Below are 19,498 nucleotides of genomic sequence, written 5' to 3'. Positions count from 1 at the left end.
GCTTTTCAGGTTTCTAACTTGGGTAAACTGGTGAGCAGTAGTGTCAACAACTGATTCAGAAAAGGTAGGAAAAGAAGGCAGAGTCAATTTAGAGGGAAAGATGATGAAGTCTTTTTTGGATGCTGAGTATCTAGGTGGAGATAGATGTCCACCAGGCAGTTATCTGTGTAAGATAAAGCTTAGAAAACACGTCTGTGCTGAAGATTAGATCTGAAAGTAAGCTGCATTAATAGTGGAGGCTGAAATGACCTGAGTGGACAGTATCGCCATAGCCAGATGAGCAGCAGTGAGCTAAAGATGGAACCCTGGGAACAACAACACACGAGAGGCAGGCAGAAAAACCTACGAAAGAGACAGAGAAGAAGAGGTTAAAGAACGCAGAGCCACAGAGAATAGTCATAGACCTTAGAGTAGTTTCAAGATGGATGAACTGATCTACGATGTCAAATACAGCAGAGAAGCCTAGTGAGATTAGGGCTGGGAAACACCCTTAGATTTCACACTGTTCATGGATAACTTTATTGTGAGAATTTTGGAATCAGTAAGAAGGTAGAAAGAGTAGAAAGCAATAGGTTGAAGAGTGAAGGAGATGCATTCAAAGGTGGTAGCACTATAAAGAAGAGCAAGGAAATGATTACCCACAAAAGCCAGGACAGTGGTTACTTCCTGTGTGGGAGAGAATAGAGCACAGAGGGTCTCAGGGTAGCTGCAATTTTCTATTTTTGAACATAGTGGTGTCATATAACTTAAGTGTGTTACATAACTAATTTATTAAATTGTACACATATGTTTGATGCACTTTTCACTATGTATATTACATTTCATAACAAGAAATGTTTAAAAAAATGAATGGAAGTTGAAGAAAAGTAGACAGTAGGTATATATTATTTTAAGAAGCATGAGTAAGAAGGGGCAAAATAAGATCAGTCAGTACCTAGGAGGAGGATTTGGTGGAGTTTGTTAATAGAATGGGAGAGACCTGAACATGTGAGAAAGCTAATAGAGGTGGAGAAGTTGAAAACACAGAGAAAGGATGGATAGAGCAAAACTCCTGACGTGGCACAGGCTTTAAACAGGAAGAGAAAAAAACTAATTCCCCCCATATTTTTTGGAGATTGGAAGGATGAGAATAAATTTGGATAAGTTTATTTCTTATATTCTTTATTGGGTGTCTACAAAGAGGGCCAACTAACTGGTCTGTCAACTGATTTTGTTGTTATTTAATGTGGCGAATAGGTGGTCTGTGGGATGTTTTATTTTCTTGATACAGGAAAATAATCTATAGGTTATACAAATAACCTTCTTCAAACAACTTTACTTTTAGCTCCATTTCCTAAATTGAAAAACTGGAGGATGACAATAACCTTAAAGATGTTTTCTAATGAAAATACAAAATGGAATTTACGATCTCAGCTATTACCAATTGGGATATAATCAAAAACACAGTCAACAAATGTCTTATATCCTCTAATAAAAAACGTGGGTCACGAATTAAGACTAGCTAAAAGCCATTAAATACAGTTTTTTAAAAAATTAATTAATCTATTTATTTATTTTTGGCTGCATTGGGTCTTCATTGCCGTGCACGGGCTTTTTCTAGTTACAGCGAGCGGGGGCTACTCTTCATTGTGGTGCACGGGCTTCTCATTGCAGTGGCTTCTCTTGTTGCGGAGCACAGGCTCTAGGCGCACGGGCTTCAGTAGTTGTGGCACGCGGGCTTCAGTAGTCGTGGTGCACGGGCTTAGTTGCTCCCCGGCATGTGGGATCTTCCCAGACCAGGTTCAAACCCGTGTTCCCTGCACTGGCAGGCAGATTCTTAACTATTGCGCCACCAGGGAAGTCCCTTAAATACAGTTTTAACAGGTATGCACATAAGCATGTAGAACTCGTGAAGTGGTTTACAAATTTGTTCAGGTAGTAGAGCACCGGGAAGACATGAAATTACTAAGCAGAAATAATTTTTCCATCTAAAAGATAACTATATTATTTGATGTGATACAAAATTGCAACCATGAGTGTATGTGGTTTAAGAGAAAGAAATAAAACCAAAAGTGGTGGTACCATGGATGTGAAGGTAGAACAGATGATGTTTCAAGGAGGAAGTTGTCAAAAGCTACTGGTGAATCAAATACAATGGAGACTACAAAAATCCACTGGACTTAACAGCCAGGAAGTTGTTGGCAACTGGAAACTGGTGTGAGCAGTTTCATTTGAGAGGCAGAGGCACAAGCCAGATTGTACGGGGTTTATTGCAAGTAGAAAGATGCTAAAGAACAGAACATAGATGACTTTTTCAAGAAACCACACTGTGTATGGGAGAAAGGAAGGGGACATGTAGAGCAAAATATAAGTCCAAGGATGCCTCCATTAGTGACATTTACCAGAGTGCTGGGCACATGGCATGAGCATCTATATACATTCTTTCATTTATCTAGTCAAAAAATAATTATTGAGTACCTAATACATGCCAGATACTGTTCTAAGATTAGCTAATTGAGAAGTGAGCAAGACAAAAATCATTGCTCACATCTCCAGTGGTGGAAGACAGATGAACAAAACCAATAACACACACACACACACACACACACACACACACACACACACACAGACAGTATCAGATAGTAATAAATGGTATGCAGGCAATTAAAACAGTTATGTAAATGAGTCATTGGTGGTGACTCAGATTGACTTTGGGGGAAACTCACTGGGAAGGTCATTTCTTATAACAAAAAACCCCCAAGTATGTGATCACTGGGGAAACAGCATTCTGGGCATAAGGCATGGGGAACAGGTAGTGCAAAGCCCTAAGGTGAGCATAAGCTTGCTATATTTGAGTATCTGAAAAATATCTATAACTTGGAAGTGTAGTAGGTGAAGGAAGACCAGGAGAAAAGGAGGTTCTAAAGGTGAAGAGGGACCAGATCATAAATAAGGGTGAAGAGCGCTGGATTTACTTTATGTGGCATGGGAAGCTAGTGTGAAGCTAATGGTATGGGCTCAACAACTAACTGGCAACTGTTAGCAGAGGGTATAACCAATGAAAGAATAATCCACCCCCCAAATTATACACGTTCTCTGAAAAACTTACCTATGTTTAAAAGTTTCTCTACTTATGTTTGTGCAAATACATGACAACTTATCTCTGAGCCCAGAATTCTAGATTGATTAATGAGAAGGAAAATACGCTCACTTATGTTTAGTCCATGGAATAAGAGTTCCGTTGGTTCAAATCCTATGCAAAAGGACAAGATGAATCAGGAAGTAATTATGAGGGGAGCTGATGAGAACCAAATTAGCAGGGATATCCAAACATTGGAACTTGACTGGTACGGATACAAGTAGGGACTTCCTCACAGGAGGGGCCACCTGTACCCCTACGGCACTTCTGGCTTCTCCTTGGGAGCACAGAACATAAGGATAGTCACACCACTACACAACTCTTCAGTGGTTCATTCCTATCACCTCCTCTCAGAGTAAAGGCCACAGTGCTCCTGATCCTCCTTTCCCTATTTCACCCTCCAGTATACTAAACTGGTTATTTATTATGTTTATCATCTGCTTCCCCATTTCTAGAATGCGAGGTGCATGAGGGCAGGGATCTTCATCTAGTCCACTATGCATCCCTATGCCCAAAATCTAGAGTAAGTGTGCAACTATGTGCAAACTATGCAACTATGCAACTATGTGCAAACTATGGCTGGCAGGTCAAATCTGGCCTCCTGCCTGTTTTGTTTGGCCTATAAGGTAAGAATGATTTTAACATTTTAAAATGGTTTAAAAATTTTAAAAAAGAATGTTTTGTAATATGTGAAAATTATATACAATTCAAAATTCAGTGTCCATAAATAAAGTTTTATCGGAACACAGCCAGGCTGCTTTTCATGCTACAGGGATCAAGTTATGACAGAGACCATTGAGTGGCCTGCCAAGCTAAAATATTTACTATCTGGCTCTTTACAAAAAAAGTTTGCCGACACCTGACCTAGAGCATAGTAAGTGCTCAATAAATAGGTGGTGAATGAGTAGATGTTACAGCCTCTAAAATTTTAGAGTGAAAATGAATTATGCAGCCAATAAAAGTATTTAAAGTAGATATGAATACCGAAAATCTCTGCTACTGATTGAGGATACAGAGCAACAGCTTTATAGAATTTCTCTGAATTTAATTATTTTATTGCTTAAGTCTGAGGAAATTACAAGTAGTACTAAATGCTGTTCAATCTGTCTGTAGCACTCTTCCCCCAGATAAATATGGTAAGCTCCTTCACCTCCTTCAAGTCTTGGCTCAAATGTCATTTTCTTAGTAAGGCCCTCCTGACCACCCTATTTAACGTTGCTAGCTCCCTCCAACTGGTGTTCCCTACGCTGCTTCACTACCCTCCCTCCCTTCCTTTTTTAAAACTCCATGGCACTTACTACATCTGACGTACTGTATATTTTACTTGTTTGTTTTGTCTATCCCCCAACTTGAAGGGATTCTGTCTGTTTTTTTGTTCAGTGCTGCACACCAGATCCTAGAACAGGCCTAGGCATATAGTAGGAGTTCAGCAAATATTAATGAATGAATAATCAGGTAATGCATATATAAAGTGCACGGCCCATAGTAAGCATCCAATACATTTTAGTTATTGTTAATAATTTGGATACTTTGGGAAATTATATCAATTTTTATGTCATTAAGGGACAATGTATAAAATTATGCTTTGATATATTAAAAAGGCTGAATAAATTAATACAGCTTCCTAAGCATCTCTCATACTTTACCTTGAGAATTAGCTATGTACTCTGGCAGAACCAGGAAGGAATTAGTAATACAAAGAGAATAGGAAGCAGTCTTATAGTACCAGTAACAGAGAGATCCTTCTTAATCAAGATTTTGAAAGCATGTTTCATGTTGATACTTATTTTATTTTGAAAGAAATCTCATTCAAAAAGCTTCATATTTAGCTCCACTGTTCATTTATGCCCCTGGATGAAGTGCAAACATTTGGATGTTCATTCATCTGAATAATATCACTAGTTAAAAACTTCCATTATTACTAATAAAAATAGCAACAGTATTTATATTGTGCTATGGAAATTTAGACTGTTTCACAATAATTAATTAGTAAATGACATGACAAACACTATCTACATACTCTCATTTTAATAAACTATCATGTACTAGGATTTAACAGGAATGAAATCAGCCTAGATCTTACCTAATTAGAGAACATTTCTGTATTAGAAAATACAGTACTGAAAACTCAATAATTATTTCCAGTGGACAAGTTTTCATACTATGATCTAACAAAAATCTTACAGCTATTTAACGTGTTAGAAATATAAATTTGTGACTCAATATTTCTGCCTTGGAGCGTGCCTTTATTTTTAATTAACAGTAAAGGTCCAATTTAAAGCAGAATGTGTCAACTGATTAGCTCTAAGTTCAAGATTCTGTCATACATGTCTGTACCGCAGACAAAAAGTTAAATGCAAGGGAATAAATGTAGTTTTTAGAACTTTTTTTAAAGTTAAAAGATTTATCTAAAGACTTTGACCCAATGGATAACCAAATGAACTATTTATGAAAGCAGATCTTTTTCTTTTCTTTTTTTTTTGTTACAGACATTTAAATAATCTATATTTGTAGGGTGATATCTTAGAGATTACTTTACTATCAATATATAGAAGTAATAACCTGGTAGATAGCGTTACCTATGAAAGGTCCATCCCATCTGCTATTCTTGCTGAAAGGTTTTCATGCACCAGTAAACTCAGTAAATATCAGAAGATAAAGCATAAGCCTACCACGCCACGGATTTACTCCTAATGTCTCCTCAAAGTGCAGCCCGATGCAACGATTACAAATGATTTTCTTCTAATGTCATTTTACATAACCCTTTTTTCTGCATGAGTAGTTAGTGCGGAATGAATGAATGAATGCCATTAAAACAGTTAATCATTATCTAGGCCACTGGCCTTACTCCCTTCACTACTAGGAATCTCCATGACAAAGGCCAAGAGATCAAAACGCCAGAGCTGCCTCAGTGTCCTATTTCTAACAGTAATTTTTTATGCAAATGACCTGCTGGGCATCTCTCTCTGTGACCTTGGGCTGCTCTTATCTAAACTGACTTTGATCCAATGAGGGCTTGTATCTAGTTGAAGCTCATTACTATATACGATCTGCAATCAATTGCACTAACTAAAGGGAATTTTCTACTCTTGTGAACACAAAACAGACTTATTTTTAAAATCATACATATGCTTAAAGACTAGACTATATGTTTTTATTAATCTGTTATATGAGTATATATTAAAAAGCAAATATATTAAGTACTTGAAGTAAATGTATTAATGACCAAATGTAACATTGATAAAGCACTGAGCTTAGCTCCAGTCTTTCTGAACAAGTCACATTTGTATATACACCTCTCAAGTCAATTATGCTTTTCATGTTTGAAAACTACCTTACTCTTTCAAAAATATTTCCAATTTCTTCTTTTAATAAACTCAATAATAGCACAAGCCTCCTCCCAATATTCAAGTATTTAAAAATATTCAACCCAAGTAATCAAATAGGACTTGCCAAGACAATGTTACAACAAACCAAAAGCTTGCCAACATAGTCAAAGTCCACTAGTTGAAGTGACCTAATGGCATGAATTTGACATTTAAGCAAAACAAAAGTTTGAATTTAAAATATACTTTTCCCCCCTATTTAAAGATATTATTTTTACTACCTACTCTAGAGCTCAGATACAGTTTTCTAAGTATTTTATTTAGTTTTATGAAAAGTAGCCAGGGAAAGAATGGATGCCCTCCCTTTCCTTTGGTATTGTTCACAATATAAATGCCAACAGAAATGTAACTGGTACATATTCAAGGAAAATCACAGCTGGGGCCTAAAGGAATCAAAGGAAGAAATTTTAAAGTTGGGCAAATAGTTTTGCAGTGCACTGAACCAAAGCTGAGTCTGAAAAGGCAAAAAACGATCCCATATGACCAAAGATACAAAGGCTAATGTCTTGTCCTCCATTTTCAGTGTTTTTCTGGGGTGGGTCCTCACACCTGGGGATCTGAATTCCAGGTCTATTGCACCCATGGTTTTAGACAAAGCCTTCCATTTGCATACTGTTCCGACAAATATTCACAGTATTACTTCCCTTTGAGAAATTCGGGGAAGAAAGTCTCTCCTCAAGCTAAAGGCTTTGAAACTATTTTAAAACAAAGCTTCCTTTATGAAGATTTTTAAGCTCCTTTTTTCCTCAGTGAAAATAAAGAATTCAATTGTATTCCAGTGGACAGTGCTACTAATTTCCCCTACATCCTAAAAATGCCATTAAAAGCACCATATATAATGATATACCTATATTTTTTATGTGTTAAAAAACTATGTTCCCCTACATCCTAAAAATGCCATTAAAAGCACCATATATAATGATATACCTATATTTTTTATGTGTTAAAAAACTATGTTCCCCTACATCCTAAAAATGCCATTAAAAGCACCATATATAATGATATACCTATATTTTTTATGCATTAAAAAACTATGTCATGTACCCAACAGACTCCCAATCCATTGGGTAATTCCTTAATTAGGCAGATTTTTGAAACATGTATTATGTACACAACAGACCGGAACGTCTCCTTTGGAGCATTTTCTAGTCTATCGGGTGATTACATCATTAAGCCACACATGCTACGTAGAAAAAATCCTTATGAAAATTCATGAAAAAATGTACAGCACAACATTAGCATGCAGCAGACGTGTATGCTTTTGATATTTTCTCTGTTAAAAAAAAAACTACATGAAGTAATTAGTCCAGGTCATAAAAACATGAGAAAGGTACCAGACACTGGTGAAAGCGAAAACTGCAAAAAATTGCATTTCTCATGGTTTAGCAGAGAGTAATTTGCTTTATTGGAAAATAGATTCTAAAACAGTGTTCATTTGAACTGCAGCAGAATAAAGGGTGTTGCTTTATTGATTTGATATTCCTTACGTACATGTAATTTCTTCCCTACCCCTCTTTTGGATACTCTTAAGTTTTACAAGCCAATGGGTTGAAGGCTGCAAATGACCAGTGTGGTTATTCAAGTCCTTGAAGTACTGTATGTTTGTACACTTATATCTTCATTTTACGTAACCTAGAGTGTAAGGGATTACGTGACTGTATCTTTTTCAAGTCAAAACTACGCTACAGTAATAAGAATAGAGGTAAACTGCTGGTATAACTCCCAACCAGATTATATATTCACAATGTTAAGTGTCAGGCAAAATCTGAAAGCCAATATATTTGAAGACTAAAATGAATGAAGCATAAGTTTTATAAAAAGGAGCTATTAAATTTATTAATTTATGATTTTTCTTTTTGTAAATGACATTCTACCCCTACCCCCCAAAAAAGCCAACAACAAAAAAGAAAACCTCAGTAAGCAGGGAACAATGAACATATGCAAGACAGTAAGGATCACAGTAATCCACCCCCTGACTGTTCTAAATCTTCATGGCTTAAAAAGTATCCCAATTTTCTCCAAAGGTAGTGGCATTTATTCACTGGGCCATAGCTAATTTTACATGGAATGCAAAAATGTTAGTTTAAGTTTAATTTACCACCCTATTTAAATAAATCCAATGTAGCTCTCAAACTGCAGAGCTATCCCTCCGTCTATTTTAATTTTAAAGTAAGTTAGCAAAGGCTTCCTTCTTAATCCCCAGAGACTACCTACATAGTGACACAAACGCACAAATTTATGACAGCAACATAAATGCTCTTCTGAAGTAATGTGCAACATTAAGTGAAAATCGTTTCCTGGAAAGATATTATAGGTATCTATATTTTATTTGCCATCTTAAACATATCTGGGTCTTTATGGCCTTATTTTTAAAATGTATTTCCTTTCTATATTTCCTGGTGCAAATGGACTGCATAAATAAGCAATGTGCTATGAGGCTTCAGACCAGCCGATAAAACCTTTCAATTTTCATGCCAGCTTCTTCTTTTGTAATTCAAATCCGCCTGGAAACTGGCAGCTCTGAAAACTGAAACAAGCACTGCCACAAATACCTTGTAATGCTATCGACCTTGTCTGCCCATGCAGTGAGAAAGGGGGATGCGTATGTGTCTGCAGCCATCCAGATAACACAACTCATTTTTTTGGGGGTGGGGGGGGATAACAGAAGCCAGCCCCAGACTCTGCACCCAAAGCAGTCATTACCAGTCACACTGGAGAATAAGTCTCTTCAAAATACACAGTGCATTTAAAAACCATATATGAGGCTGAGCCACTGCTGTCATTACCAATTTTAATTTAGCTCCTTCAGTTTGCCAGCCAGATAAACTCTTTAGTGCTGTTTTTTAATCTATTTGCCACATTTTATGTTTAAGATTATAGTAATATGGACAGGAGAAGGAATCACTTTTAGGGGAAATAAAGAAATAGATCCGCTTATCAGCGCCCATCAGAAAGTTCATTAATCAGCCAGGCTTTGTGCCCTCTAAATTGAAAGGTTAAATAATCCTCTCAGGAATATTTCTTGGCCCCTCCGCCAATTGTCCGGAGAGGAGCTGCCATTCATAGTACGAGGGATCGGTGACAGGGTATCTTACCACTGTTTGGACCCCAAACAATGATGGACAAATGGCCTGGTTTACAAAGAACCTTTTAGTACATGGATGGAAAACGACCACAAGCTTTGATGCAGGGTGGAGGGATGAGGAGGGCATGGAGACAGGATGTGGGGGAAGGGAAAGAGAAGAACATATACATGTGTGAATCCATGGATATTTTATCTGAATGTTTATTGGGGTAGACTATAAAACACAGAAACCACATTAATATACATCTCCCAACCACACACAGGGCTTAACATATTCAAATCTGCTTATATATTTTGCATACAATTGCACATAAACTATCACTGAAAAATTGTAGAATAAAAGAACCACAGCTTTATTATATTTATTAGCTAATACAAACAGGATCCAAATAAGCCCTGAGATTTTCATTTTTGCCATAACTCCACATGACTTACAACACATACTTCTCCCCCCTCCCCATACCCCACCCGTGCTTATTCTACTGAAATACTCTTAACCATCAGTCACAAAGGTAGAGAATTCCACAGCTGTAAGTACCTGTTTAAAGGGGGGAAGTAATGCTTTTTTGCTTTTACAATATGCTCCATCTTAGCTCCTACATGTCTTAAAGAACAAACATGGAATAGGAATGCTCTTTGAAAGAATACCAATCACATCCCCTGAGGAAGTGCTTAATTTTGTGTTGTCCTTTTTGCTGGACCTATATGAGAATACGGGTGGGAGACTGCAAAACAACTGAACAAGCTCTTATAACTCAACATTTTGCTGTGAAATCAGGCTGGTTTCTGGCATCAGTCATGTGAAGGCACATGAAGCAGTTTTACCTGAAGTGCAAAAAACTGATATGCTATTTTGTTCAATTTCTCATCTGATTAACATAAACCCTCTACCACTAGCAGAAAGTATTATATTTGGTTATGATAGATGACTATATTCAGATGACACTGAAGTTACCACCTAAGAATTATACATTTATTAACAATATTTTTCAAAATGATATCATTATATCTTTATATGGCACACATTTTATTTAGTCATTTTCACTAAAAGAGAAAGTAGAGTTAATATGTGATCCACTCTTAATTAAAAGTCTTTATAATGATTTTTAGGCAAATCAAATTAAGAAAATAATTTGTTTGCTATAAAGTTACTCACCTACATTTCTAGAAAGAAGACAGCATAAATAACTAGAAAATGAAAACTGAGGTAAATAATTTTAACAAAAGACACTGCTTGTGGGGATTTTAATTTCAATAGCTATAAGAAGGAAAAATTTTTAGGAGACAGACAGTAAAGGGGTCATTACGGATCTCCTCATCGTAGGCAAATAAAAGGCTTCACAATACATAATCTGAGTTTGGGCTATTAGTCCAGTTGCTATCTCTACAGGAGTGAGGAATTTGTGGGTTTGCTATATTGGAGCTCACGGAGTGCTGAACACAGGCTAAGTGTTAGGTATTGTGCTAAGTACTTTACATTTATTATCTCACTGCATACTTATAACAGCTCTAGAAGGCACTATACCCATTTTTCAGATGAAGAAACTGAGGGTCTCAGAAGGGAAATACTTTAACTAGGTTTGCACATCTAGTAAATGAAAGAGCCAGAATTTAAACCAATGTTTGATCCCAAAGCTGGCATTCTTCCCCCTATATTATGATAAAAAACATTCCTTAGTAATTTCCTCAGAAATAAGTCTGCCCTTTCAGCCCAATTTTATAGCACATTTTTCTAAGGACTTCAGTAAAATGAGAAGGAAATGTGGTATAAAGACAAATAAATGAAATGTGAGAGATCCAAGAAAGAGAGAATTGAGATTTTATTATATAAATGAAGTTAAGGAACAACAAAAACTTAGTTCCCCTAACTGAAAAGAAATGTGGGTAATCCACAAATACATGCAAAGGAACAATATTTATGTAAAATGGGTATTTATAGACATGGATATATTATACATTATAAAGATGACCTTATAATCTAGCTAATAGATTCAATTCTGTATGATTTTTGAAAAACGGAATTAAAATATCGAGATAGCTTTATTACCAACTGATTCACACAGTGAATTATTTTTACAAAGCTAATATGAATTTCTGAACATTCCCATTGAATAATTCTTGTTTTTGAAATGTGATCTGCCAGTGTAGTGGTACACCAATTAAGGTGACGATCTATTTTAATTCCAAAGATACTAAAAATATATTTTTGGTTAAATGTCCTCTAAACACGAAGCATTTTTCTTCATATAATAGTTTTGATATTTCTAAAAAACCAGAGTTGTTGGTCTTGGAGGACCACTGCCGAACTCAAAATAGCTGGAAGAAAATATTTGCAAATGTACAAAAATATGACTCTCATGACTTTCTGGCATGTGGGGATCAAATGGCAAATGAATTTCAAGTCTAAAATCTGATTGAGTTTATCAGTAATTCATTAACTTTTAGTCTTTTAAGAGATTTTGCTTCTAAAACCTTAAACTTAATTCAACTTAAGTTTACAACTGTAGTTTATACCATAACAGAAAATGTAACACGAGTTCAGAGAGATTGTTCATGTCAATAACTCAAGGGGTTCTTTCAGGAATCTTTTCCTGCAGATTAGTCAAATGATTGACCAAAACCTTTAAAGGTTATGGTTGATCATGACTGTGAATGACTAAGTGATTCCTAAATACTTAAGACCTGTTAGGAATTATTGTAATCTACCATGTCATTCACATGCATGACTACTAAAAGGAATGCTTAATACCAATATCACTGGTCCAGTATACTTTACTTTTATTCTTGCACTGAAATGTCCAGAGAAGATCATGACAAGCTCAATCACCTGGAATATATTTATTTAAGGAATACATGAATCACCCGTTCAAAGTACATATGAAAAATAATCACTTGAATATGCTAAAATTATTCTACCTAATAGTTGTATGCTCTTTACGTGTACTTAACATGACAAAGAATAGGTACCATTCAACACTTCAGATTTTTGAACTCTAATTTTATTATATACTGTGCAGTGTTAAACTTCACGGATCTTGAAAATTCTCAGGCTACCTGTTTCCATTCATTTTTGTCATAACAGGGACAGTATTTCAAAGTGTAGAGCTTCAAGGAAAAAAACAACGTAGTTTGCTTTGGGATTATATGAATAATGTATGCGTTTTTTAAGGAAAAGAAAGAAAATATTTTAAAAATGTTACATATATATATTAAAATCATAAATACTTAGAAATTGGAATTTAATTACCACAAAATTTAAGTATCAAGAAGAAATTGCCCCTACAATGACTAACTATAATTCCTTTGTAAGTAAAGGTGAACATAACTAGGGAAAAGAAAAAAAGAGTTAGCAAATTTTGTTCAATTACATTTGAACAAAAGTCCAAATGTAATTTTCCATCTTTCTATCATCCTCAGGAGAAACATTAATAACAGGTAAGAAAATAAAGACCACAACAGGAATTTCTTTACATTTTTAAAACAGAAGTAAAACTTGAAGTCCATACAGTAAATATGTAAGTCTTAAACGTAACAGACTTTGCTGCCAGCCACTAAGGGGCATATAAACAAGCACAAGTATTGTTTTGTCAATTGAAGAAAGAAAGTTGCTGTTAGAGTTTTAGATGCAATTAGTTTATTATTAGCAGCATGTACTACATAAAAAATAAAAAGAAATCACAATGATGGGTGATTAGGACATTAAAGATATTTAGAAAATGACAAAAACACAGCTGTTTGTAGGCCAAAACTTTTGCAAAGAATCTTTTCTAAATTGTGTGAATGCTACATACTTTTCATTGCTTGATTATCTGAAACACTTAAATCTACATTAGAATTATTTTCATAAAGCACTTGATATTATTTAAATATATTAAAACAAGAAACAACTACTCAAAATATTCCATTACTGACTTCCCATTTAAAACAAATTAATTTTTGCATTAAAATATTAGAAATCAAATAAGTTGGGCACTCTCTCTGAAAGGGATGACACTTCAATATTTCTCTGGCAAAATGAAAATATGAAGGTGCTCCCATGTGCTTCAATAAATAGAAATAAACTATATTCAAATCTAATAATTTTATTCTACTCCCATTCAAAAACAAGTTTGTATACACACAATGTCTAGAGATCTGAGGAAACATTGTGAGAGGAAAAATAACATATGCATTTATAATTCACAACGTTCACTTTTTTCCCCTTCCTTTTACAGAAGCTTTAGAAAATTGCTTTTTGATGATTTGGCAAATTGTATTTATTTTTAAATGAATCTCATTTATTGAGATTGATAATTCCAGGTTTCATTTGCTTTGAAATTGCATTTTCCAATTGCTTCCAATGATAAGTTCTAGCAAATGTGGTTCAACATGCTAGTGAAAAAATTCAGTTGACCTATTCTGTAAATGTAGTAATTATCTTTTACACTAAATTCAAAACATGGTAAGATTGAACTAAAAAATTATTAGCAAAATGTTGACACTAAATTCTTTAAGAACAAGGTGAATGTTTAAATAAATATTAAAGCATTCACATAAATTTTCCATTTGAAAAAAATCTTTAAAAATTTTGGTCACTGTCCAAACGTATTTCTATCTCTGTTATCAGAGATGGAGTTTTAGAAAAATAAGTTATCAATGCTTATTCAGAAAATTCTTTTTATTCAGACACCAAAGTAACTTGAAACATAAAGCAGTGTGATTTACTTTATAAGTACTACAATGGAAAGATGACCCTGAGGTACTACAAAATAGTCATGTACCCTCTGAATCCTCAGAGCATGATTATATTCACCTCAGTAGTGTTCTAGTATTAAGGGCATTTTTAATAAAAACTAAAACTCTGAAAATTTGACAGAGATGTAATATCTTAATAGCAACACTTAACCACAGTGATTCAAGACATAGAGGAAAAAACCTTACAATTTAAACAAGAGTATTCCCAGTTGTTAAGGAAACTGGCAAAGTGAATTGAACAACCAAAAATAAGAGCCTCCAAAATGAATTTATAAAGTCTTAGTTTGTGATAATTTGTATGCCAGGCCTCAAAAAAAGTATGAAGAAAAAGTTTATTTAAATAATTCTAAAATAGAGTGAGGCCTAGTTCTCACTCTATTTGGAGGTAGTTGACATTTTAAAATGCAGTATGTAACCAGTTCTATTTCCTTTAATACACACACACACACACACACACACACACACACACACACACACAAGAAAAAGGAAAGTCCTATCTCTTGATATCTACTGTGTGGATGGGGTTCTTGTGGGTTTTGCAGTTCTGCTTATGTAGCCGAGGAGCTCTCAGATTCTGAGATTTAGGATTCCCAACATATATTCAATGAAGAGAGAGAGACAGAGAATTTTTGTCCATGAAAAGAAAAGGTTCTGGCTTGAGGCTGACTTTTTAAAACTCTTTTAGACTCTTTAATTTTTTCTCATTTTAAGTTAAGTAAAATATATTCCATTTTAGTATTAGGTAGAAAATTGTTACCCACCCTAACTTACGTCATAATTCCAGGATAAAGCCCTTTGTACAGCTATTGCCTCATAACCAAATTCCACTTTCTTAGTCTTTCCTTCTGGACTGTAAAACATAGTTCTAAAATTAAATTTAAATCTTTTGACATTTAGGGTTACCTATTCTATGGTATGGCAGAGAATGTTTTAGAGAGTAACATTTGTTTCCATACTGTGAAAATCCAGAAAACACATTTCTAAATTGATGTTTCCAGGTAAGGAGAGAAAACTGAGTGGCAAGATGGAATGATATTGTTAATTATTGTCTATAAGATATACTCTGGCATTCAACTGGTTCAGGTAAGACTACGATTAATTACTAGTAAACTCAGGTTACAAGCCTTTCCTAGACTAGAAAGGAAGACAAGGAAACTACTCCTCTCCCTGTCCCTGAGAGCAAGTATTTTACTTTTTGAATTCTAGGCATTCCAAACATTATATATAAAGAAACATTTAAAACTTAATTCTTCCAAAAAGGTTACATTTGCTTCCTGTTCAAACTTTTAGTTAAAATAAAAGGTAGTAGGTTGTAACACATTTTAACAATGCACACAAAGAAATCCAAGCGCAAAATTAAACATAAAAGATGTATTGTCCTTTTTGGTTCTTAATACATAGGGCACCCAAATAGCAAACTCTTGGTTACTTTTTTAAGTAGATTAAAAACAAGATTAACAAAATGTCCAAAGCATGTCAAATTATAGCCTCTACTAGTTAAAAATTCTGTTGGTTGTAAAACTCTGTTGGTGGCCATTTTGGCCTAGGATTTTTAATATAAATGAGACTAGAAATGACAGGGGCTGGGGGAAGGGACTTTCCTTCTTGAATAGTTAAAGAGGGAAATTTTTTTATCTAGAATGAGTTATCTGAAAGATGAAAAAGAATATTCAAAGTTAGGCTTTACCAAAATCTGAAAATATAACAAATTAAAATATAAGAACAGTGCTATATTACTGAAGATTTTAAAAACTTTCTAAACATTTTTTGAAGGAGGTAAATACATAAACTATTTGGAGAAATTATTTAATTGCTAAATAAAAATTATATATTTTTCTTTTTCCCATGCTGGTCTCCAAATTGATAATCTAAAGTCATTAAATTACATGACATAATTTTATAGCCATTAAAATATATAAAGAAAAATGACATGGCCAAATAGTTGTTATAATATGGATACATATGTACATATACAAAAATATATGTAGTGTCTTAGAATTTTATTAGCATGTACGCTTTAGAATGATGGTCTTATTTTTTTATTAATGAAGTCTAGTCAAGTCTGGTTAAAAAGCTATTCTATTCAGGTGTAAGTTGTAAAGGAGACTTTATTTGATCTCTCATGAGATTGCTGAAAATAGTGAACACCTCTCTTTTTTAATTTTCCTCTTATTTCAGAATGAGGAAAATGTGTTTTAAGGAATTTTTGATTTGATTTGATTTGATTTCACAGGTCCATTTACACCAGTCAACTTACCATCTTTCTTATGTGTTTGAGAAATAAAACTCTGTTTAACCTATAGACATTTTTTTTTTTTTTAAAGAAAGTGATTCCTGGATAGACCTTAAATTGTAGTAGCTAAACTTTAGGTTGTGTAAATGTCCTTCTATTCTCACTGATTGAGAGTCAGATAAAAGCAATAGAAAACTTCTTAAATGTAGACATTTCCAAACTAGATATACAAATCAATTTCTCCCCTCAAAAAGCATGGTTCATTTTGGGTAAGAAATGGGCATGTTTTGGTTAGAAAAAGAAATTAATCAATGATTAAGTATAGAAATATCCAGTTTTAAGAAGATTGGTTTAAATGAATATACAGTAGCAGCTCTAACCTGGGCTTTATTACTCGGTCATTGCCCTGATTGACGCCACATTCACGTGTGAGGGCTACTATGAGTCAATAGATGGCAGTCCATCGCCTAGTAAAAGAGCTGAAGATGACTAAACTCATCATGCATCTTACTTTCACTCAAGATTAAATATTGCTTAATTGCACACATTAGGATATTTCCTATATGTATAATTATTTGGCTATTTTGCTGGATTGATATAGATGTACATGTTTATAAATATACTTGTTTTGCATTTATACTTGCACAGTAAACTAACTCTTAATTACTAATTATTAATTTAAACTTGATAATTATGTATTGTGATAGTTATTTCAATATTATTTTGAAAAATTAATGAGGATTCCAAATTAAGACAAACTTTTCAAAATGATTTTGTTAAACTTATAGATAGAATATACTGTAATTTCCCCAAAGGCAAATTCGTTTTGTTTTTATTTTTTTTCCCCCAACTATTCTTTTTACAATTTATGTTTTTCAAAAGCTACAATATTAAATGAACCTTCAAATATCTGTTATACTAAGCATTGATTTCTATCCTTCTATGACAGTTATATAAAAGAATGCAGGTGCAAATAATGAAAAGAATGGCTTTAAAATAGTACTTTCTATACTTCAAGTTTTCAAGATCGGAATTTTCTAACTTAGGGGAAAAAGGAAAATTAATGCAATGTCAAATCCATTAGGCTATTACTTAAAAAAAATGTTGATGAAAAACTTGCTATACAGTTACAAAGAGTGACTGTGATCTTGAAAAGTATAATACATGATTGGATTCCAATTAAATTTAGGCTAAGAATTTCACCATAGCCTGTTAGGATAAAAAAAAATTGCTACCCTAACACAAACATAATGTATTCATACGAGTTACACCTGTAACATATATGTGTAACACATGTGTGTGTGTCTATGTGTGCGCTCGCATGTGCATGTATTTATTTATTTATTTATTTTTTTGGAGTAGGGGATAACACTAAAGATTTTTAACAAAACCCAATTTGGGATTGAGGATAGTTAAGGAATTACAGCTTTCTACCGAGAATCTTTAAACAAATTAAACAGTGATAACAATGTGAAAACAAACCACCTGATGTACTTCTTGGGCTTGTGATAGGCACAACTGAGTCTACTTATTGGTTTATTTTTACTCCATAAGAGGAGAGCAGTAAGAAGACGTGTTTTGTAGAAACTCTGCCCTTTCTATTTTTACTATGTCTTCCTATAAACAAAAACTTTTTAATAAGTTAAACTTTAAAGAACTGCTTTTAAATAAACTGCCTAGCTGTATAATTACAAGAGTAATTTTTAATGTTGTCTCTTGCTCAGCACAACATATTTAATACATTAAAAGAAATGACGAGTAGGGCTATGGTGAATTATTGAAATTATTTAAGCTAAATAATAAAAATAAACTGACTTCATAATATTGAGCATTAACCAATTGATTCCACAACGAACTATTTTTTTTGCTCCTACTTAGCCTAAAATCACATTAAAAGGAAACCATAGAATTAAATAACTTGAATGGTATTAAGCAGATATTTATATACTTTGAATGTCAAGAGAAGCTTAAGGATATGACAGTTGAATTGTTCTATATGAAAGATACACTAAGTTTTTTCTAGCTTCACTGAAAAATATGTGTAAACATTTCAGTAAAGCCAGAAAAATGATAATGGAAGATGGTGTGGACTGTATGCTTGTGGACTGTAGATACAACATTTTAAAGGTGCTGGATTTCTACTATTTTTTTGCTTCTAGCATACTTCTCCCCTTTAATTTAATGAATGTGGTCTAGGAAGACTGAGAAATACCATGATGTAATCGTTAAATGATGTGAGTAATAAAAAACAATCAAAATCTTTGAACAGCAGGAAGATAAAGGATAGAGGAGTGGGCAGGGGAGAAGAGAAAAAGTGTATTATTGCTTTCTCAGTGCAAAAAAACTCTTTCAGATGTTTATTATCTTCCAGTAGAAGATGCTTGTCTATATTTTATGGTTAGCAGTTCAGAGAAGGGTAAATAGGCTGGGTCTTGGGGAAAATAAAAAAGGTGTTTCTACTTACCGTTAGGTGATACTGCCTCCAGATTTCTGGGCAAGCCTGGAAAATAAAAATATTGATCAGCTGGGAGCATGAAACAAGGTACTTTACAGCCTGTTGGTTTTGGCATAACCCAGCATCCACTGGTGTCGGTCACAGGAAAATAAGAAGCTTAACAGAAAGGGTCTGCATTTCAGCTTCAAAAACCTGGCTAGACAGTTTAATTGAATTTTACACTGGTTTAACACACTCCCTGCCATTGTCAGAAAGCCAGTTACAAAGTTTTCTCTCTCTTTTTTTTTCTTTTCAGGTTAGAAGTTTGGGGTACTAAGATGTGATTAAGAGCCATAACTCGGTTAAACTGATAAATGAACAGCAGTGGTCAAAATCAATAAGACTCGCCAAGTACACCTTTTAAAAGAACATTTTGAACCTTGGTAGTATGACAGAAAACAATTTAATAGCAATTGCTTTTAAGAAGCTTTCGCTGTAGTTATATATT

At 34.1% G+C, this 19,498-nt stretch overlaps 1 protein-coding gene across 3 annotated transcripts in view; it reads right to left on the bottom strand.

The window, feature by feature from the left end:
* ZCCHC7 (zinc finger CCHC-type containing 7) overlaps positions 1-19,498 on the bottom strand; it is a 239,896-nt gene that overhangs the window by 10,716 nt on the left and 209,682 nt on the right. For all 3 annotated transcript variants that reach the window (XM_082404014.1, XM_082404015.1, XM_082404016.1), the window contains exon 6: positions 19,021-19,056. In XM_082404014.1, the coding sequence (XP_082260140.1) occupies positions 19,021-19,056 (36 nt within the window). The remainder of the gene's footprint in view (positions 1-19,020; positions 19,057-19,498) is intronic.

Source organism: Balaenoptera borealis (assembly GCF_965194805.1).
Source record: "Balaenoptera borealis genome assembly, chromosome: 8".
NCBI classification, from domain to species: domain Eukaryota; kingdom Metazoa; phylum Chordata; class Mammalia; order Artiodactyla; family Balaenopteridae; genus Balaenoptera; species Balaenoptera borealis.
The sequence above is the reverse complement of the archived record's forward strand: the minus strand, read 5'-3'. Positions and strand labels throughout refer to the sequence as shown.